The sequence below is a fragment of the Myotis myotis genome, unplaced genomic scaffold (assembly GCF_014108235.1).
Source record: "Myotis myotis isolate mMyoMyo1 unplaced genomic scaffold, mMyoMyo1.p scaffold_m19_p_10, whole genome shotgun sequence".
NCBI lineage: Eukaryota > Metazoa > Chordata > Mammalia > Chiroptera > Vespertilionidae > Myotis > Myotis myotis.
In genome coordinates, this window is record NW_023416314.1 from 39733899 (window position 1) to 39756173 (window position 22275).

Sequence of the window (22275 nt, forward strand, 5' to 3'; positions counted from 1 at the left end):
GCACTAATTGGATCCTTTATTAATCCCCAGTCCCCACTCACCCCTATCCCAGAAAAAGAAACCCAAGAGAATTATTTAAAACTGACTGCCCTCATCCTACATTGTCTGCAAAGCCATGTCTTGATGTCCAGCAAAGGCCCTGGACTCTGCATGGGATTCTGCTGAGTCTCCATTTCTTCGGCCAGAATTCTCCTTTTAGTGTCACCTCCCTGCCCATGATTTTCTTCTCATTTCTCAGCATCTACTGTATATATTGCGGGCCATTAATGCAAGCTCAAGATCAGCCCACAACAGCTAGATTTATAGCCTTGGATCAGCAAAAACAGCAGTCCTTGACTTCCTTCTCTGGGCCCAGTATCTCATGACCAAAGGAACTGAGGTGTTACCAGTTAGACAGGCAGGGGGTTATGGGACCTCTCTGGAGGTGGGCTCTCCTTATCCTGGTGGAATTAGAGTGTACAGGCACACTGTCTTCTCATAACATCCTGTCTTACCTTAGCCCCTTATTAAAATGTTTCAAGTATATCGGACTGTTGCCAGTGCAGCCCCGCCTCCTTCTAATATTCTTTAAAACACCCATATACATAACTCCCAAGACCTTATTTGAATAGAAGAGATACTGTTAAAATAATTATTTTTACTCTAAGTAGCAATTTGTGTCAAGAATGTTTCTCCTCTAGTATTTGAAAGTATATCAAGGGAAATATCTAAAATGTTAGGCATTTCCCCCCTTTGAAACCCTATTTCCTCTCTCCTTCCCCACAGGATACCATGAAGGTAAGTTTTTTGTGTGTGTGTTTTTTTTTAAGTTATTCCCACTTCTAGAACATATGAAGCATCATCCTTCACATTTTTCAAGCTGAGCTTTGAGTCAGCCTGGGAAGTCTCTGTAAATTTCTTTCAAACTGGGCCTCATCTCTATTTCACACCTACTCAGGTTTGACATTTACTTTCTTTTCTTTTTTCTTTCTTTTTTTTTTTTTTTTTTAATATTGATTTCAGAGAGGACGGGAGAGGGGGAGAGAGAGAGATAGAAACATCAAGAATGAGAGAGAATCATTGATCAGCTGCCTCCTGCATGCCTCCTACTGGGGATGGAGCCCACAACCCAGGCATGTGCCCTGACCGGGAATAGAATTTCAACCTCCTGGTTCATAGGTTGACGTTCAACCACTGAGCCACACCAGCGGGCAACATTTACTTTCTTAGTGGCCCAAAAGATCATCTCTAATTCACGAGGAGATATCTCAAAGTGAGGGAGACACCAGTAGCACCTCAACAGGAGGTATAACGGGTGTACAAGCCATTTGTCTGTCTGGCCGTGGCTGGGTATATAGGAGGAATTAGCAGGGAGTGCCAACATGGGCCCTCTAAGCTGCTAAAGCTCAATCCCTTTAGAAGAGATGGCAGTCCAGCAAGGTTCATGTCATATGGTAATTAATTTGGGGTTCTCTCTTTGAAAGCAACTTATTAAATACACCTCCAGATGAGATTTCAGGCTTAAAGAAAGAGTACTCAGTTGATCTGTCCCAATAGACAGTCGTCAAAGGCTCCGAGTTGCTACACATTCATGAGAAAGTGGCTAAGGAATAGACCAGGGCCTTAGGCCAGAGTGCCACACAGTAGGAGACAGTATTCACAGGTGTCTTCGTGGTTTTGGTAGTGTGTAGAAAATTTGGACTCTCCTAATTTAATATAAGCTCAGATTTCCTGGGGTTCACATCATTTGGAAGCTCACTTTAGCACTCCTCTCAACCACCACCCAGCTCAGAAAGGCTGGACCGTTCTGTGTGTCTGAACAGGCCCCTTGAGTTATATGTTTCCATCCAGCCCAAGACCCTTACTTTGTGTCTGTGATTGGTGGTGCCCACTTCTTATTTCTGCCTAATGCCATTCTTGTGTCTTCCCTTAAGCAACTCTGCTGATGAAACAGGCCTGGCCACAGAACTCGACTTCCTGTGGCACTGAAGGCACCTTCCACCTCCCAGTGGACACCGGGACCGAGAACCGAACTTACCAAGCATCCTCTGCGGCTTTCAGTAAATACAGCCTGTCTCCTCCTTTCCTGTTCCTCTTGGTTGGGACTGATTTGTCTCTTAGGAAGAGAGGAAAGGGAACTTTAAAAAGTGACATTTATAAGACACTATTTTAAGAGGTTCTCTTACCCACGCAAAAAATTGGCCTTCCTCATATAGGAAAGGTCATCCTCTTTGATCATGCAGCCAGCTCTGGGGAGACACAAAGCAGTGAGGGAGGGAGAAGGAAGTGCTCATCTGGCCAACAAGTTTGATGAGGGAAGGACTGTTACTGTGTTTCAAGGGAAAGGACAGAGGGGACATTTGAACACCTGCCTGTGGACCTTTAGACAGAGCGGGCTCCTCCAGCTAAGCTAGCACAGGGGCTCTCAGCCGGGTTCTGTGGGCATCTGGATCAGATCACCCTTGTTGAGGGGCTGTCCTGTGCATTGTAGGGTGCTTAGCTGCACCCCTGACATCTCCCCATTGGATCCCAGTACCAAACCCTCATTATAGCCATCAAAAATGTCTCTAAACGTTGCTAAATATCCCTCGGGCCAGATTGCCTCTGCCTGAGAAATTCTGTGCTCATGGAAGCTTCACTGTGGGAGTAAAGTATGGACATGGAGTCCTCAGGGAGGACAGAAACCCTCTGGCCAGTCAGATTGGTCGCACTCATCTTGAGGCTCAGTGAGGTGACTGATGGTTTTACCTTCACATCTGATTTTTAACACAAAATGGCTCCACTGTGTAAAATGAGGATATAAGGTGAGAAGTTAGTGGCATTTTGACCCTTTGTAAGTAGAAATGTTGGAGCTGCCCAAAAGAGGAATGGCTGGCCTGGGATGTGCTGAGTGCCTGTCTGAAGTTGTTTAGCAGGGGGCTGAGCAAGAACTGGGTGGGATGTTGCAGACTAGGCCCCATAGTGTGATTCAGTGGCTTATTAATCTATTAAGACTGTAGGTCAGAAGAATACATGGTATGTTCTTTTTCTTTAAAATACCCAGTGTCATTTCTTCTTAGTTATCATTGCTCCTAAATGTCAACATCAACTGATATTCATATGTAACATAGCTCTCACCTTTTGGAAACTGTGCTTTCATATCACCCTCTCATTTAATCTACACTGTAATCCTATTATTTGGGTGGATTTTTATCTCAGTTTGAAAGCTGAGGCTCAGGTGATATACCTGTTGCCATCCAACTGGTAAGCAGCACAACTAGAAAAAGGTATCACCATGGTTAAGTTGCTACTACTCTTTTTGTTTTTGTTTTAATCTTCACCCAGGGATATGTTTATTGATTTGAGAGAGAGAGGACAGTGGGGGAGGGGAAAGGGAAACATTAATTGGTTGCCTCCCGTACACCCCTGACTGGGAATCGATCCTGCAACCCAGGTATGTGTCCTGACTGGGAATTGAACCTTTAATCTTTTGGTGTATAGGACAATGCTCCAACCAACTGAGCCACCCGGCCAGAGCACTATTACTTTATTTTCATGAGATGAATTGTACTCTTTAAGAGAGTGATGGCAGCAGTAGGAAATTTTTCCAGATACCTGTGGCATTATATATGTCCATGTATATGTGGCTTATACATATATATTCTCTCTCATATCTACATGTATGGATGTAGATGCTTATAGACATGCCTACTGTAGTACAGCAAAAAGAGCCTGAAGTAGAAGACCAAAAGAGTTGGATTCTAGATTTGGTTGTGTATAACTTTGGATAATTCTTCCCACATTTTGGACCTTGGTTTTTCCAACTGCAAAATAAGGGGGCTGGACTAGGTCATCTTTAAGGTTCCCTTTAGCTGTTTAGACTCCTGATTCTGTCATACTCAATATCCTCTACTCCAGCAGGGACCTCCTCCCTAGTTGCCCTGACCAATAGTTGGCCCACTAGCCATTGCTCACACATCTCCAGGTATGGGGTATTCATTCCCTTCAGAGACAACCCTTTCCACAGTGAGAACGTCTCAATATTAGAAGGTCTTGCCTTCTATGTTGAAATCTTCCTGCAGTCCCTTTGAAATGTCCAGTAGCTATATCCTACTACCCTCTCATAGTTTATCATAGTCCCCTCTCTTTTAAGCCAGTAATGTATGAACCTGTGTAATTTTTAAATAGAGTTGGGATTAACTGGTCCTCCCACACCCATCAGGGTTCCTCCCAGCACACAGATTTTGTGGCTTCTAAGGCCACAGAAAATTCAGGGCACTTTGACAAATTTAGTTACTTGCTAAGCCTGTTTGTAACTAGGTCTCCCTCCTACTTACTCAGCACTCTCTTGTTCATCTACCAAGGAGACTTGAGGGTCAAGGCAAGAATCAGATCTAGAGCTTTGTCCAGACATATAAATCTAATGTCAATAAACCAATTAGTCTAAGACGCATCCTTGATGTGAGGATCAATGCCTTTGAAGGTGTAGGGACTCTACAGCTGAATAAGATTTATGACAGTGCAAAAGGATTGACAAGAGGACTTGCTAGTGTACACACTCTCTTTATTATCCTGTTTGATGGAGCCTAAAATTATGGATAGGAACCTGAGAGAAAGAACAGGGTGTCATAAGCCTCTTTTAAGGCAAAGCTGGGACTTCTGGTGTCAGATTCCTTTTTACTCTCACGATATTGCCGTTAGTGGAATGATGACACAAATGTTAATATACCAAATGCCCAAGATTGGCTTCCAGAGAGGAGTTCTGCCCAGAGCATGGCAAACCCTCAACTCTGGGCCTAGCTCTGCATTGATTTGCTGTGCAGTTTTTGGGATGTCTCTGCCGCTCTGGACTCCAGGTTCTTCATCTGAAACAGAGAGCATTGAATTCAAGTCTATAATGTCCTTAAGGCATAACATTCCAAAGACCTAAGTCTCTGACCTTCAGACTTAGGTAGAACTCCTTTAAGGAGAGTCAGGCCACCCTTGAGTGAGTTGAGTCTGTGTTCATTTTAGCAAAATGCATTAGTTGTGTGTGTGTGTGTGTGTGTGTGTGTGTGTGTGTGTGTGTGTGTGTGTTTTGTTTTGTTTTTTTTCCATCAAGCCCAGTAGCAGCTTTTATTTAGATGCACAGAGCAATGACCCTGAATTTGGTGATGTTCAAGGTAGCTGAGGCCACAGCCCAGGGGATTTTCCAGTGATCCTCAAGGCATGAACAGGACCACCAGTCAGTTGTGGAAAGTCCTCTGCAATGATTTCCTCATGAAAGTTTCACTGAAATACTCAGAGACTTAGAATGTCAGCTCTCGGAAGTCCCCTCTAATATTATCTAACCCAAATGAGGCTATGTCTTGAGAAAAGAATTAACCTGACTCCCTGACAGGGCCCAGGGCAGTTTCTGTAGCCTCTGACAAAGTCGGCACCCTTGAGAGCCACTGTGGTCAGAAGACAGAGCCCTGAGTCCTGAGTCCTTGCAAGCAGTCAGGCTCGCTCAACATATGTTCAGTCTCTCATCTGAGACGTGTGTGTTGGTCTGATGATCTCTGAGGCCTCCTTTAGCTCTGCCCTTCTGCTTCTCCCTGCTCAGACTGTCTGGACAAACAGGCAAGGCCTTCTGCTGCAGCAGCATTTTGGCTGCCAAGGGTGTTTTGGCTACTGATTTGTATTCTGAGTATGTGTGTGTCTTCATTTCATAACATGGAAAAAGAGAAACATTCTCAGACAAGGTTATTCTTAGATGTGGAAACCAAATTCTATTGCAATCTCTTGGAGCCATTTGACTTTCCTCAGAGGGATGATCTCAATACTATGTAAGGTAGTTGTCCTTGTGGTGAAGAGGGGGAAGTGCAGGCTTTCCCAGGGATCAAAATCCCAGAGCTGATTCTCCGGGGAGCGTAAAGGAGAGTCACCAGTATTGTTGGCTTGTTAACTTTAAAGACTCATAAAATGATGGCATTTTAGACTGTAAAAATTTAGAATCTTAGAATCCTGGAGTCTTTTTCAAGTTGGATCATGCCAAGGAAGCCATAGTTTAACTACTATCTACTGTAGTCTTTCAGACCAGTCTCTGCTTATATACCTCCAGGACAGGAAGCTCACTATCTCTCTATACAGTGAGAGAAAAAGAATAGCTAACCTTTATTAAGTGCTTTTAATGTATTAGGCACTATTCTAAGGGCTTTGCACTTATTAATGTACTTACCACAGTAATCCTACAAGTAGGTTCTATTATTACACCTCCTCCCCCCGCTCCCCCAACCCTGTTTTACAGATGAGAAGACTGATATATTCTATAATTGTTAAGTAGCAGGGCTGGGATTTGGACCCAGGCAGTCTCTCTGGCTCTAGACCAGCGGTTCTCAACCTTCCTAATGCCATGACCCTTTAATACAGTTCCTCATGTTGTGGTGACCCCTAACCATAAAATTATTTTCGTTGCTACTTCATAACTGTAATTTTGCTACTGTTATGAATCGTAATGTAAATATGTGATATGCAGGATGTATTTTCATTGTTACAAATTGAACATAATTAAAGCATAGTGATTAATCACAAAAACAATAGGTAATTATATATGTGTTTTCTGATGGTCTTAGGCAACCCCTGTGAAAGGGTTGTTCGACCCCCAAAGGGGTCACGACCCACAGGTTGAGAACCGCTGCTCTAGACTAACAACCATTACTCTGCTGGATAGCTTTCATAGACAGGCATCTTAGGGTTCAGGGGTGTCTTGCCCTCCTGTGGAAGAGAGATGCTCTCCACTCTGGCAGGACTCCCCATACCTTGTTTTACACTTTTAAATCATGAGTCAGCAAGATAATAAATGTTTTAGATTTTTCAGGCCATATGGTCTCTTTTATAACTACCACTGTAGCAGGAAAGCAGCCATAGTCTACGTAAATGAATGGCATGGCTGTGTTACTGTAAACTTTATTTACCGAAACAGACTATGATTACCAAAAATTGCAGTTTGCCTGATTTAAATGTAATAGTATGAATAAAAGATTCTGCGGTAAAATAAATTTGGGAAAATCTCTTGCATATCCCTATTTTAGAGATTCACAATTCATCTTGTCATTCTAAAACTTCTCAGGGTCATGGAATGAAAAAAACCCAATCTTTTTATCTCTATTTTACATTGCTTCTTTCTTCCTTTCTTGCAAAATAATGATTAAGATCCCTCAGAACCACAGTCCCTTGTGTACTCTTGGGATGTGCCCAGCTACCTTGTTTTATAGAAGATAATGTCTGTCTCCAAGCTGAAGTACCCCTCAGATGGCTTCTAGAAGTCTGCAAAGCTACTATAAAGTCCCTGTTTTCCCCACATATCTGCTTCTCCTATGACCACTTCCATGATTAGCTCCACAATCTAGAAACTTGGAGGAATCTGCTGTAGACTTCTCCCTCAGCTGGCTCACACTACCCCTTCTAGTTAGTTTCCAGTTCTTATCAATGCTCCCTTCTCTTTCATGTATTCTTTTCCCCCCATCTTCTTTGCTACTTATTTCCCAAGTGTATTTGACCACAAAATTGGTTTCTCATGGAACAAACTGTGGATCTCCAGGAGGAAAGATAAGTGACATGACTCTGGGAAGAGGACAGGACATATTTTATGGTGCCATTGTAGCAACTAAACAGCACCTCCCAGATCCTGCCAACTCATCTGAGATTGAGGGCACCAAGCCAGAGCTGTGATGTGGACTGAGCGAGATTTGGGATGATGTGGCACTGTCCCTTCAGCTCAGAAAGGAGGAGAGCTTCCTATAAAGACCTGCCTTCTCTAAGCCCCAGGATCTCATGTAGATCCTTGAGTTCAGTCCAGTCATTCATTTGTGATTCTCGTTCCTGAGTGATGCCTGTTTCAAGTGTGTCCTGTGAACATAGAATCTGAGTCTCTTCTCCAAAGAGCCTGGGGCAGCAGTTTGGTTGGGCGATGGTGAGTTTCTTAGGGTCTGATCTCTCAGCCTCCCCCCAGCTTTTGTCTACCCTGCTGAGTTACCCACATGGCCTGGGTTCCAAATTACTGTGAACCTTTGTGACCCCTGACTTCAGGCCTTCAGGCAGAGGTAGCCCTGCCCCATGCCCCACGGGGAGAGGAAACACCAGCTCTATAGAGCAAAGTTTTTCAGCATCTCCGAAGGTGAGGATCTTTGAATGGTGTTTTGTATGGAGGTTTTTATTTTTACTTTTATTTTTTATTGATTTCAGGGGGGAAGGGAGAGGGAGAGAGAGAGAGAAACATTAATGATGAGAGAGAATCATTGATCGGCTGCCTCTTGCATGGCCCACACTGGGCATATGCCCTGACTGGGAATTGAACCATGACCTCCTGGTTCATAGGTCGATGCTCAACCACTGAGCCATGCTGGCTGGGCTGTATGGAGTTTTCACCTTAAAACTTGGCACGGAGGAAGGGGAATATGGTGGAGGGAGAGAGATACAACGGGAAAAAGAAATAAGAGAAAGGGGGAAATCAAGAAAGAAACAGCAGAAAATACCCTGGGTGCTTAGTGAGGAGACAGAAAAGCAGCAAGATAGAGAGTGCAATAAAGAGTGGGCAGGTTATGTGATACATTAAACAATCAAGAATTTAAATTAACAACAACAAAAAGTTAGTTATACTATTATGCATTTATGTATAAAAAAGAAGTGAGCAGGTTGAGGGTCCCCCATCTGTGTGCACCTGCCTCTCACGGCAGGTAGCTCAGAATCCCAGACCATTGGAGCTACCACGGTCCTTTAAGAGATCATTACTTCCATCTGTTATTTTATAGATGAGAGTCCTAAGATCCAGAGAAGTAAAAGATGCCAGAATTACACATGCATCCCTGTGCACCAGGACTGAGGGAGCTGCCTCTGGGAACAGTGCTCTCTGAGTGGAGCCCTGCTCTCTGTCTGTTCTCATCTGTGTTTCCAGCCTGGATTCAGCCCATTCTTGTCTAGGGAGTCGTGACTGGAACCTGCTACCTTCCAGCAATGCTGTTCTGCCAACTAATTGGAAGTCTTTCTTATTGCCTTGGTACAGGATATACTGCGGGGACACCATACAAGGTCCCACCAACCCAGAGCAATACTGCTCCACCCCCCTACTCCCCATCACCCAACCCCTATCAGACGGCCATGTATCCCATCAGAAGTGCCTATCCTCAGCAGAATCTGTATGCCCAGGTAGGTGTATGTGGAAGCCTGGGCCCACCTCTTCTCCAGGTAAAGGAGCTACCAGCCTGAGTGGGTGGGTGGGTGCAGGTAAGAAAGAAAAGGAAGGAGAGCTCCTGGCTCTTCCCAGCTGTCATTGTTGTATCACAGAAACAATATCCCTGCAGTTTATACATTCCCTCACTCCACCTCAGCCCCCGGGAGTGACACACAAAGTCACTCACTTAGATTAACAGAGCCCAGAATGCAAGATGGGCAAAGGCTCTTGGAGATCTAGCTCAACTGCTTTTTTATATACAAACTAGGGGCCCGGTGCACGAAATTCGTGCACTGGGTGTGTGTGTGGGGGGGGAGTGTCCCTCAGCCCAGCCTGCCCCCTCTCACATACTGGGAGCCCTCTGGCGTTGACCCCCATCACCCTCCAATCGCAGGATCGGCCCCTTGCCCAGGCCTGACACCTCTGACAGAGGCATCAGGCCTGGGCAGGGGACCCTCATTTCCCCCCATCACTGGTTCTGCCCCCAGCCCAGGCCTGATGCCTCTGGCCTGGGCGTCAGGCCTGGGCAGGGGACCCCCAGACCCCTCCGATTGCTGGCTCTGCCCCTTGCCCAGGCCTGATGCCTCCAGAGGTGTCAGGCTTGGACAGGAGACCCCCATCTCCCCCCGATCACTGGCTCTGACTCCCGCCCAGGCCTGAGGCCTCTGGCCCAGGAATCATGCCTGGGCAGGGGACCCCCATCTCCCTCTGATCGCTTGCTCCACCCCCCGCCCAAGCCTGACGCCTCTGACCCAGGCTTCAGGCCTGGGCAAGGGGACCATCATATCCCCCCAATCCCCGGCTCCGCCCCCCACCCAGGCCTGATGCCTCTGGCCCAGGCATCAGGCCTGGGCAGGGGACCCCCAGCCTCCCACCCAGGCCTGATGCCTCGGCCAGAGGAGTTGACCCTCATCACCCTCCGATCACCAGTCACCGGATCGGCCCCTTGACCAGGCCTGAGGCCTCCAGCAGAGGTGTTAGGCCTGGGCAGGGGACCCCCAGCTCCCCGCGGTTGCAGGTTCCGCCCCTGCCCGCTATCTCCCGCTCTGCCCCTGCCCAGGCCTAACACCTCTGGCCGAGGCATTAGGCCTGGGCAGGGGACCCCCAGCTCCCCGCGGTTGCAGGCTCTGCCCCTGCCCAGGCCTAACGCCTCTGGCCTAGGCGTCCGGCCTGGGCAGCGGGGACCTGCAGTGGCAGCGGGGGGCGCCGCAATTGCGCGGGCTCCGCCCCTGCCCCTGCAGGACGCCTCTGGCTGAGGCGTCCGGCCCGGGCAGTGGGGACCCGCAGCTGCAGTGGCCCCGCGATCGTGGGCTCCGCTTTAGGCCCAGGCAAGGGACCCCTAGCTCCCGGGACTGCCAGCTTCGACCGTGCCCAGCTCCCATCGCTGGCTCCACCCCTACTTCCTGCTATCACTGGCCAGGGCTGCAAAGGCGCCTGATTCTCCGATCATGGCTGGGGGGCAGGGCAAAGGCGGCCCCAGGGCCGCCTTTGCCCTGCCCCCCAGCTCTTAGCTCCCCCCTGGGTTTCCGATCACTGTCAGTGGCAGGGGGCTTCTTCCTGCTTTCCCTTTCGCCTCCCTGCATTGTGCCTACATATGCAAATTAACCGCCATCTTTGTTGGCAGTTAACTGCCATCTTAGTTGGCAGTTAATTTGCATATAGCCCTGATTAGCCAATGAAAAGGGTAGCGTCGTACGCCAATTACCATTTTTCTCTTTTATTAGTGTAGACTAGAGGCCCGGTACACGGATTTGTGCACTGGTGGGGGTATGGCCTGTGGGGATCGGCACACTGTGGGAGTGCTGCTCATCCTGGTCAGCTGAGCAGCTGTGGACCTGCCCTCTGAGCGGCTGCTCCTGCTGTGGGAGCACACTGACCACCAGGGAGCAGCTCCTGCATTAAGCATCTGCCTCCTGGTGGTCAGTGCGCATCATACCAACTGGTCAACTGGTCATTCTGGTCGTCCCGTTGTTCGGTTGCTGGGCTTTTATACACATATATATATATATATATATATATATATATATATATATACACACACACACACACACACACACACACACACACACACATATATATATATATATCAGGGGTCCTCAAATTATGGCCCGCGGGCCACATACAAATAGAAATATTGTATTTGTTTCTGTTTTGTTTTTTTACTTCAAAATAAGATATGTGCAGTGTGCATAGGAATTTGTTCATAGTTTTTTTTTAAACTATATTCCGGCCCTCCAACAGTCTGAGGGACAGTGAACTGGCCCCCTGTTTAAAAAGTTTGAGGACCCCTGATCTATATATATATACACACACATGCACACACACACACACATATACATATATATACACACACATACACACACATACACACTAGAGGCCCGGTGTACGAAATTTGTGCATGGGGCGGGGGGCATCCCCCTCAGCCCAGCCTGCACCCTCTCCAATCTGGGACCCTTTGGGGGATGTCTGATCGGGCCTACACCAGAAGTTGGACATCCCTCTCACAATCTGGGACCACTGGCTCCTAACTGCTCACCTGCCTGCCTGCCTGATTGCCCCTAACTACCCCCCCTGCTGGCCTAGTTGCCCCCCAACTGCCTCCCCCCACCTGCCTGGTAGCCCCTAACTGCTCCCGTGCCAGTGTGGTCACCCCATACTGCCCCCCCATGCTGGCCTGGTTGCCCCTCATTGCCCCCCCCCCCCCCGCCAGCCTGGTCACCCCCAACTGCCCCCCCTATGGGCCTGGTCACCTCACGCAGCCTGCTGCTCAGTCATTTGGTCGCCCCAGGCAGCCTATTCAGTCATCCGTTCAGTTGTGATGGTCGCTTAGGCATAGATAGATAGATAGATAGATAGATATAGATGGGGAATCCAAGACCCAGAGAGGTCACCTATTGGGTGAGTCAGGATGAGAACCCTTATGTCTTGGGCATTTCTCTCTACCCCCCACATCTATTCTTCCTTGATAAAGTCTGTGAGCTTGAGTGGGGAGGACATATTAATGCCCAGGCTCTGCCACCAGTTGGCTGTATGACCTTGGACAAATCACTCTGTGTGCCTCAATGCCCCATCTGGGCTCCTTGAGCTAGAGAATGTTGTGTTCTGAGGGGATGGCAATGCTATAGTGACTGAGGCTTTAACACACTCAGGGCACATTTTTCTGGAGTGACAGTTTTACATGAGGCTCTTTTTTAAAAAAATGTTTTTATTGATTTTAGAGAGAGGGGAAGAGAGAGGGATAGAGAGATGGAAACATGGATGAGAGAGAAATATCTATTTATTGGCTGCCTCCTACATGCTTCTTAGTGGGAATCAAGCCCACAACCCAGGCATGTGCCCTGACTGGGAAGTGAACTGGTGACTTCTTGGTTTATGGGTTGATGCTCAACCACTGAGCCACCTGGCTGGGCTGACATGAGGTTTAAATAATAAGGAGAATGCTTTTTATATATAAAAAACAGCTATATTTAGAGTAAAAAGCAAAACTTTAAAAAGAACAATAGGCTTGAGATAAGTGTTTCTTGTTTATGGTAGGCTGCTTTGCACTCTGCTCTCAGACCTCTGGGGTCACAAACCACATTCTGAAGCTCTTGTCATTATTTAGTAGAAACATTTTAGAAGCTCTGGATTCAGATGATCCAGGGGCCCTGCCTACTCCCCACAAGGTCAGCAGGCCTGTGGGCTGTGGCAGGAGGAAGCAGCCATGTGGTCCAGGCATTTGAAAGTCACCTTAGACCACGGTCTCCGTCCTCAACCTTGTTCCTGAAGGGAATAGGTGGTAAGAGATATCTAGGGAAATGCTCTGCACCTGTGACCTTCTTCCAGGAAAATGGCAGCACTCGCACCGGTGTGACGCTCCCACTGGTCCAGGGGTTCCCAACCTTTTTTTGGCCACGCCCCACCTAAGCGTCCCTAAAATCCTGATGCCCCCCTGGCCCCAACATATAATTCTTATTATCCAAAAAGTGAACTCCTATTCACGTGGAGGAAGCCTGAAAGGCCATTAACTTAGTCTAAACAAGCTTCCAAAGAACATGGCATCCATGAAAAGGAAAAAAGAACGAAAGGACAGTTGAAGTACTGAGGAAGAAATCACTAAGAAATTGTTTAAAAAATAATAATATGAAGTGATATGGAAAAACAGCAAATAAAGCTTCAAAACAATAGAGAACTGAAGTGCATAAATATGTCACAATCCATGTTTATATCCTGCATATGAGGCCTCTGGAACCATAAGGAATGCCAAAAATTCACTGTTAATAACTCATTCTCAGATTGCCTCCCGTGGGGCGTCTGCTTCACGCTGGGAACCACGGCACTAGTCCTGGCACTAGTCCTTCCCGTGTGCGCGCAGTGCGCTGGCGTTCACCAGCACGCCACGTCCTCTTCACTCATTGGCGCAGCCCCTGCCTTTACATGTTAGGCTGCGTGTAGGGCACATTGCAATAAGATACAAACATTTTAAAATGCAAATCAGTGTTACAGAAGTAGAGCCGTTACCCCACTAGATCATCCTCGCAGCCCTAGGAACGAGGCAGGACAGGGTTGGAGCCTGACTTCTCAGACCAGAAGCTGAGCCCAGCACTGCATTGTCTGTAATCATGTAGTGAGACAGAAGCAGAGCCCCAAGTGAGGCCCATACCCCGTGTCCCTGGCCTGTGCTTCCCTTGGGGCCTGGAAGAATAGGCTTCCCCCCACCTCCTCTCCACACCCCGCCCACCTTTAAAAGCCTGTGTGACCTCAGCCTCTTCTCCCCCAGGGAGCCTACTACACACAGCCGGTGTACGCTGCCCAGCCCCATGTCATCCACCACACCACGGTCGTCCAGCCCAACAGCATTCCCTCCGCCATCTACCCGGCACCTGTAGCTGCCCCCAGGACCAACGGCGTGGCCATGGGCATGGTGGCTGGCACTACCATGGCGATGTCAGCAGGTGAGGGCCATCTCTGTGTCAGCGTCGACTCATCTCCCTCCTCCAGGAACTCGTGACAGAGTGGAACACAGTCATGGAATCAACGTAGCATCATAGGAGAAACCCTGTGCCGGGGCTTCTGGGAAGTAAAGGCGGGACCCTCTGCTAGTAAATCTGACTGCAGGGATGAGGAAGATCTCAGAGGAGGGCATATTGAACTAGGCCTTTAGGGTGAATGTCCGCTAGCCAGAGAAATGAAAGAGCCAAGGGCAGTCCAAACGGAAAGACCATGAGTATGGCGTGTTCACAGAATGGAAATGGCCTAAAGCACTTAGAAAATAGGGGTGTGAAGTTAGAGGGGTGGCAGGAGCAATCAGCAGAGATAAAGTGGGGAAGAATACCTGTAGGTATCGGAGAAGGGGCTTAGGCAGAGGAGAGATGGGCTTGAAACATCCCCTCTGGCTGCAAGGTGGAGGCAGGATTAGATGTGGGGGCTCAAAGCACACAGGACACGGGGAGGCTGCAGTTCAGAGGAGAGATGATATGAGGACCCTGATGACAGCAATGGCTCCAGGAAGGAGAGCATGGGGAATGTTACTTAGCAGGCAGGAGCGTAAGGACCTGTCTCATAATTAGTTGTAATGCATGGGGAAGCAGGAGTCCAGAAGGACCATTTTCCATTTCTAGCTTACTCCAGAAATTAGACCTCCCCCCCTCAGGGGCCTGGAGGATGGGGTGGAAGAGAAGCCAGAGGAAGAGCAGGTTTAGGGAAATCAGGAGGAGTTGATACTCCAGAGAAGAGATGAGAAGACAAGAGGGCTATGCCTGATTTTTAGAGTCCCAACTTTTTTTTTTTTTTTTTTAAATATATTTTATTGAGTTTTTACAGAGAGGCAAGGAGAGAGAGAGAGTTAGAAACATCGATGAGAGAGAAACATCGACCAGCTGCCTCCTGCACACTCCCCACTGGGGATGTGCCCGCAACCAAGGTACATGCCCTTTGACCGGAATCGAACCTGGGACCTTTCAGTCCGCAAGCCGACGCTCTATCCACTGAGCCAAACCGGTTTCGGCATAGAGTCCCAACTTCTAAAGAATCAGCTGTCACCTTCTGAGGGAAGAGAGTACAAGGAGTCGAGTGGGTGGGAGGTAAGAGTTTGGGATTTTATTCTGCCCCAAGTGGAAACGGTTGTGGAGGCCTCTCATTCCCCAGATCACATCAGGGAGCTTTTAAATGCTGCTCGGTGCCAGCCTTGTTCAGGTCCTGGGTACCAGGTTCCAATAGCTCATACCAGAGCCTTGCCTTTAGGAACAACTAGGTTAGTGGGAAGCACAACCACATAGCAAGTTACCCCTCAGGTATTTCTGCAGTGACAAGAGCATGCAGAGAGGAGGCCACTGGAGAAGGGACGGGCTCTGCCCTGGAGCATCAGAAAAGCTTTTCCTAAGATGAAACCGGGCCAGGTGGGGAAGATGGGGTCATTCATGAGCTGGCGGGGAGGCGGGGCCCCAGGCGGGGAGCAGCTGTGTGAAAGACCATGGCCTCATCCTGTCCATCCCAGGGCCCTGGGATGGCCTCATCAGCTTTGCTCTTCTCTCTCTGGTGCTCAGGGACCCTGCTGACTGCACCCCAGCACACCGCGATTGGGGCACACCCTGTCTCCATGCCAACATACAGGGCCCAAGGGACCCCTGCGTACAGCTATGTGCCACCACACTGGTAAAGCCTGCAGCCCATCCAAGTGAGTGGGGTCTGGGGTGGGAGAGGTAGGAGGGTGAGTGAACACTAGGACTGCTTTAGAATCCCAGGTGTCGTGGGGCAGGGACAGTTACCAGTTGCTTTAATGCTTCAGTCCAGTAATATCACTCTTAATAATGGTGTCACTTTACATATATTCTAAGTACTTAACATGTTATCTCATATCCCATCAGCTCTGTTGTACAGATAACTACATAGTTCAGCATCCCTTACCAGTAACAATGAAGCAGGGACTTGAACTCCAGTCTTCTAGTACTAAATTCTAGACTCTTTACCATACGGTCTTCACACTTCTTTGAACTGTGGGCACCATTCTTCAACTGAAATCTTACTCCAATCAGATGTTGGCTCTGACTAGTGCCAACCCCCCACCCCCACCCCCGTTCCTCTTGCCCTTGGCAGCTTCTGAGGCAGTGCCAGTGAACCGCAGGGGGCAGGGGTGTCAGCAGCTCTGCCCTCCACATCCTCCAGGGGCTGTTGCACTGGACAGGAAGCAGGCAGCTCTGCTGGAAAGCACAGAGGACTCCCGAGGGGAGGGGAGGCGGTCCCCTGGCTTCCTAAATGGCCTTGGGAACACCACTGTCACTAACGGCTCTCCCCTTCCTCCCCAGATCTGGAGTCACACATTGTATGCAACTACTCAAGTCTTACAGGTGCTGGAGCAGTTCCCTAGCAGCACCACCTCTATTTGCAAGAAGAGACAACGGAAGTGCAAGGGTCACTTTATGCATCTTTAGCGGTTTTGATTTTTATTTTTGGTTTATGTAAAAGCTGCTTTTTCTAATCTCCTGCCTCTCCCCACTACCCTCCTCTTAGCCACGGCCCTTCCACCTTCACCCCTCCTCCTACCTGACCAGGCACTTCCTCTCTGCTCTTCTTCTTTCCTTCCCCAAGCGTCCATTCCCCGGGGATCCCGGTCTAGCGGCAGGTAGAGAGTGGGGGTTATTGCAGTGGTTCAGCTGAAGGCACGATTTCCGATTTCCTTTGAAAAGCCCTTGGGTCCGGGTGGGAACTCAGAGCTGTTGAGCAGGCTCCATCTTTGGGGGATTGTTTCCTTTTTTTATTTTTCTCAAGATTAGTTTAGGGCATTACCATGTCCTGACACATGAAATGTCTTCTGAGAACCATCGCAACAGATCAAGACAAAACACCTGATTAGGTAGGAGTGTTCATAGCAGCTTAATATCCCAGGTGAGAACCTGTGGAAAACAGATTTTTGGGAGAGAACTTGGGGGTGTGGGGAGCACTGTGCGAGGGAAGAGGGAGAGAGGTGCTTGCCTGCTGGCTTTGGTTTGTAAGGCCTCTGGCTAGATTGCCTGGGCCTGACCCTCTGATTTGCACAGTAATGTAAACTGACCTGGCACTTCCTCAGAAGGTGATTTTGACCTCAGACCTGCCAAGCAGCTGCAGGGTGGTGGGCTCCCAGCCTCCCAAAGCCTTGGACGGCCAGGTGCCCTGTGTAACCCAGACCTTGGCCCCTGAGCCCCCATGGACCCACTCTGATGAGGAGCCAGCTCCTGATTAGCATGGGAACCTATGGCATTTCTCTCCCTTCCTTCTGCCCTTCCCAGTGCCAGAGCTCACCCATCTGTCCTTGGGGCTGGCAGGCAGGCCAGGCTCTTGGTTACCTTTAGCCACTCATGGCCAAAGTGAAGGAACCACATTCCAGATGGGTGCTGGCAGCTCTGAAGGTCAGAATAGTGAAGGAAAAGCAATAGCAATAAACATTTCATAGACTCATGGAACTGAAGGGACCTTAGCAATCATCTCATCCATTCCCCTATTTGACTGATGAGGAAGCTGAGGCCTGAAAAAGAGGAAAGGACTTCCCTAGATCTTGCAGTAACTTAGCATTAAATGCAGCCTTTCTACCTAGGGGCATGTTGCTCACAAAAATTTTACCTAGGGATGGATTGGCTTGGTTTTGTAAAAATTAAGTCAGCAGTGCCCACATCTGGTGAGCTCTGGAACAGTATCTGTCTGGGTTTTTGTTTCTGTTCTTTTCCTCCCTAGACTCCAAAGGCAGGGGGAAGACTGGGCAGAGGTTACATGGGAGCAGATGGCAGGAACAGAAATTGCAAATGAAGAAATAGCATTTTGAAATTCTGTGAAGACACCTGGAACTTATGTCCTGTACCTGTCTCCAGCCCTAGGAGAATGAGCAGGTGTGCTGTCTGAAAGGAGGGTCCATGCATTTAGGACAGTAGCGCCTCATCCTGAGAGAAGAGGAGGACCAGGATGAGGCCTGGGAGAAGAGGGGTCCCTGGGTCAGGAGGCCCTGCTAGTCTCAGCTAGGAGCCTGGTTTGCTCCCCTGCACCTAGCACTTGGCTGGGCCAGCAGCCCCCCCTAGTGGGGGCAAGGACATTTTACTGTACAGAGTGGGATCATTGATAATACTTGGGATTTTAAATAACTTTTTCAATTTAAATTCATGCAAATGTGGACCTATCCCTATCTCTACCTCCCATCACTCCCTAAATCAGGAAAAAAATCAGAAACCCTTGGGCCAGGAGGGCAAAGCCCATCAGCATCCTCAGCCCAGAGTCAGAAGTTGGGGCCAACCTTCTCGGCCTGCCAGGGACCTGGAGGACCCGTAAAGAGAAGCCCAGCTGTTCTGAGTGGTCTGTCCCGGGGGCTGAAGCTTCATTTTAAAACAACCAGGTTTCCCAGTGTTAATCTACTTTTTGCAGATACCTCCTCCTCCTCTCTGGTTTGTAAGGGTGAAGATGGTTTTAGATTATGTCATACATATTTGGAAAATGCCAAAATAATCATAATAGTAACAGGAAATCTTGGCATTTATCTATCAGGTGCTTCATAGATTTCAGAGCACTTCACAGCCTTTAATTTACTGGCCCTGAGACAGACGTGGTCAGAGTTGTTATACCCACTAGACAAACGAGGAGGCTGGTTCTAGAAGGAAAGGGAACTTGCCCAAAGTGAGCAGAACACTGGCATCCTGACAGGCTTCCTGAACCTGCTGCATCCAGATGGGCTGCAGTAGAACCAGAGAGGAAGGAAAAAAGAGGAGACTTAGGAATGACCTTGTTACTTTCGTTCTTTCTACACCAGTAAGTAAAAACTAATGTCTAGTACCTTGAAGCTCACAAAACAATTTCACATCCATCCTCTGATTTAATCCTGTGAAACAGATTATTCCTCCCATTTGACTTAGGAAACAAACTCAGAAAAGCAAAGTGACTTGTCTATCTGCTTTCTCTCTCCCTCCAGTTTGACTTATACACAGGCTTGCAGACTGATGCATCTATGCTCTGCACCCTCTCTTAGCCCTAGTATGTAACTCAAGATCAAAGACAGGCCCCAAGGCGTAACCAAGGCACAGAACGGCTGTCGTCCGAAGAGCCCAGGCCCAGCACCCCTTTTATAGTATGAGTGTTGGAGCCTCGTTCTCTTGCTCTGATGGAGATCCACAAGCCTGGCCAGGCTAACATGACAATGAACTGCATTGCTGGCCCCGCGTGTAAATCCCTCTCCACCCCCTCCACTGCCTCTCCCCAGTACCACAGCTTGGTGGCCAGCATTGGGGGTATATAGATGGTTCCAGTCACCAGCCAACCCTTTTACCCCCACCTCCCTTCTATTTGACTCCCTCTCAGTAGCTTGGGGCCTGGGAAGCTGGAGTGCCCCCAATCTGCCACATTTTGAAAATGTTTTAAGAATGTCTCCCCCATGAGACAGGACAATTGCTGCTCCTCTCTCTCTCTCTCCTGGTAATGATCCTAAAGTGATATCCCCTTCCCTAAATATTGAACAAGGACATACACCTGTCCAGAGTGTTTTCATGTACAAAGTACTTTGACATTGATTGCCAAATTACTCATCTTAAAACTAAGTCTCAGAAGTCTTAAGACTTGCCAAAGGTCACAGAGCTCAAGAGAAAGAGCCAACACTTGAACTCTTCAGATCCTCTGCTCTTCCTGCTGGCACCTGCGGTCTGAGTGGCAGGATGAGGAAGGGATGGCTTCCTGTCTGTCCCAGGGCTGAGGACCAGGACCTAGAGATGGTGCAGAGTCCTGACTTCTTACCCAACTCTTACCTCTGGCCACCCAAGTTGTTCCAAGTTTGAGCTATCTACTTCTAGAGGTCTGGGGGTGCTTCTTTGGAGGAGCTTGCTTTGTTCTGTGTGGCCTCCAGAAGTGAATCGTGGGACATAAAGTAGGGCAAGCCTCTTGGTCACCAAGTTCTGGAGGTGGTGTGCAGACAGGAGTAGGCCAGTCTTAGCAAGGCCCTGGCTTAGCCAGGCCTGGAGCCCTGCATGTCAGATTCCTCAGCTCTGCTCCATGGCCCGAGCGGGAGGGCCGAGAAGGCTTGGGTCTTGGGCACAGCACTCTGACTAGAATAACTTGGATCTCACCGTGGCATTTCTCCTCGATTGCAGTTGAAAGTGTGTGGCAGCTCTGCTTTTCCATCCTGCATTCTACCACATCACTGCAGGGGATGTGGTGTTCAGCCACATGCCAAGCTTAGCAATCCAGAGGGGTTAGGTCAGGCAGTGGAGTGGGCAGGCGGGAAGCAGGATCACAGTAGAAACTCAGCCAGGCTAACATCAGATTCCACACCTGAGCCCCTGAGAGCTCAGGCTCCACGGGCAGGCCAGGCTGCTGCAGGGTCTGTCCTTCACCTGTCCATGGTCCCCTCCTAGAGAACTCATTTCTGAAATTAGGCATTACTTGGTTCCAGGGCCCAGCCGTCAAAATTTCTGGCAGGCCAGCTTCAACATTCCATAGCCAACCTCGCCCGAACCAGACTCGATCCCACTCACTCAGCTTCTTTGGTGGGCACTTTGTCTTGCATGCTGTTGCGTCCAGCCCAGTGGCCAAGTGAGACACACAGGAGTTAGGACTGGCTGTCCCAAAGCCTGAAGGGAAACTAGAGCGCTTGCTCTCCTGTGGCGGCACCCGTAGTCCCTAGGCTCCTTGCGTGGCGGTGAGACCCGTACCTATTCCAGCTCCTGGTACAGGGGTGTTTTCCTTCCCGGAGAGAACAGATAGAACAGCTTTGCAGATAAGTACCAGCCCCTGGGAGTCAAATGGGTGAAATCATCTTTGAGCTGGACCCCAGCAAGACCAGCATCTGCAGGCTCCAGCCTTCCTCCTCCAGCCTGAGAATCGGGAAGAGTGGGACTGCCCAGAGACCACCTTCGCGGGTCAGCAGATTGTGTGCATCTAGGGTGGGACTTGAGCTTCTCACCAAGGGGAGGCCAGACCAGGCCTCTAGCAACTTGGAGTTGTAATGACCTTTAAAGGCCCAGGGCCTGTCCCCCTCTCCTGTTTCATATCACCTGTTCTCATGGCATGTAACATCCCTGTGAGAGTATTGTATATGATTTTGTATTTTTTAATTCATTTTAATCTACAGGTTGGAATCTGATTTTTAAATTTTATTGGAATTCACATTTTAAAAGGAAAAACATTTAAAATAATAATAATAAACCTTTGACCAGTGTCTTCCAAGTAGTTGATCAAAGAACTTATAGGTGTTTTCAAAACACAGCCTGGAGTGCAAAGATGGGAAAGCCCCATGGCCTCGCTTGTGTATATGAAGTGTAAATCTGGTTTGGTTTGGTTTTGGATTCTTTTGGGATTTTGTTTTGTTTTGATCAGATAGTGATCATTCTGAAAGATTGAAGCCAAGAATTTGTAACTATGATATTTACTGTAAGCTGTAGAACATTCAATAACTATTAAAAAAAAGTTTCCCAAAAAAGTCGGGGGTGACCAGGCTGGTGGTTATTGGGGCAGGGGACACAGACCACCTCCTGGCCAGTGAGTCCCTGGCTTCTTCCCAAGTTGGGCCTAAACTTGTTCTCACAGGCAGGCCACACCTGTGCTGCATCTCCCTGCAGGCACAGGGGCTGCCCTGGACTCACTGCTGAGGGGCTGGGTAGTGGCCATCAGCACCTGGACAAAGGTGTGTCCTACAGAAGCACAGGGAAGCCAGGGATGATGAAGGCTGACATCTGTGTGCTCACTTACGTGGCTGGTGCCGCACGTGATGCCTGGTAACTCAGAATCCTCACAACATGATGGGAAGTGAGTCCTGTTAGGCCTGTCCTCGGGAGGGACGGCTCAGGGGGGTAAGTACCCTGACCACGGTGACAGCTGGGGAGGGCAGAGTTGAACTCACCATAGTCAGCTCCACATTCCAGGCACCACCCCAAAGGAGGCGATGCCTGACTTGCTTAAAGGGCCAGTCTGTCAGGTGGGAAACCAAGGAAGGTACGTGGTCACCATCCAAATGTTCATCAAGTGCTGGCAGTTCTGCATCCTAAACATTTCACTCTTGTCTCCCTTCTGGACAGAGCCACTACCCCAGTCCAGGTCGGGCCTTCTCTTCCTGGTCATTGTGGCCACCATTTCCTTCCAGGGCCTGGCCCCCCACAGATCTACACTCTCCTAGCCTCCAAGCACTCAACCTCTTCCACTGGAGAGAA

At 48.8% G+C, this 22275-nt stretch overlaps 1 protein-coding gene across 6 annotated transcripts in view; it reads left to right on the plus strand.

Moving 5' to 3' along the window:
• Window positions 1–21551, plus strand: part of FAM168A (family with sequence similarity 168 member A) — a 185950-nt gene extending 164399 nt beyond the window's left edge. For 3 of the 6 annotated variants that reach the window (XM_036325035.1, XM_036325033.1, XM_036325037.1), the window contains 6 exons: window positions 766–777; window positions 1914–2039; window positions 8981–9123; window positions 13908–14082; window positions 15673–15803; window positions 16432–21551. In XM_036325035.1, coding sequence (XP_036180928.1) covers window positions 766–777; window positions 1914–2039; window positions 8981–9123; window positions 13908–14082; window positions 15673–15785 — 569 coding nt within the window. In that variant the 3' untranslated portion in view covers window positions 15786–15803; window positions 16432–21551. The remainder of the gene's footprint in view (window positions 1–765; window positions 778–1913; window positions 2040–8980; window positions 9124–13907; window positions 14083–15672; window positions 15804–16431) is intronic. The other 3 variants (XM_036325034.1, XM_036325036.1, XM_036325038.1) reach the window with 2 other exon arrangements.
• Window positions 21552–22275: the final 724 nt, after the last annotated feature.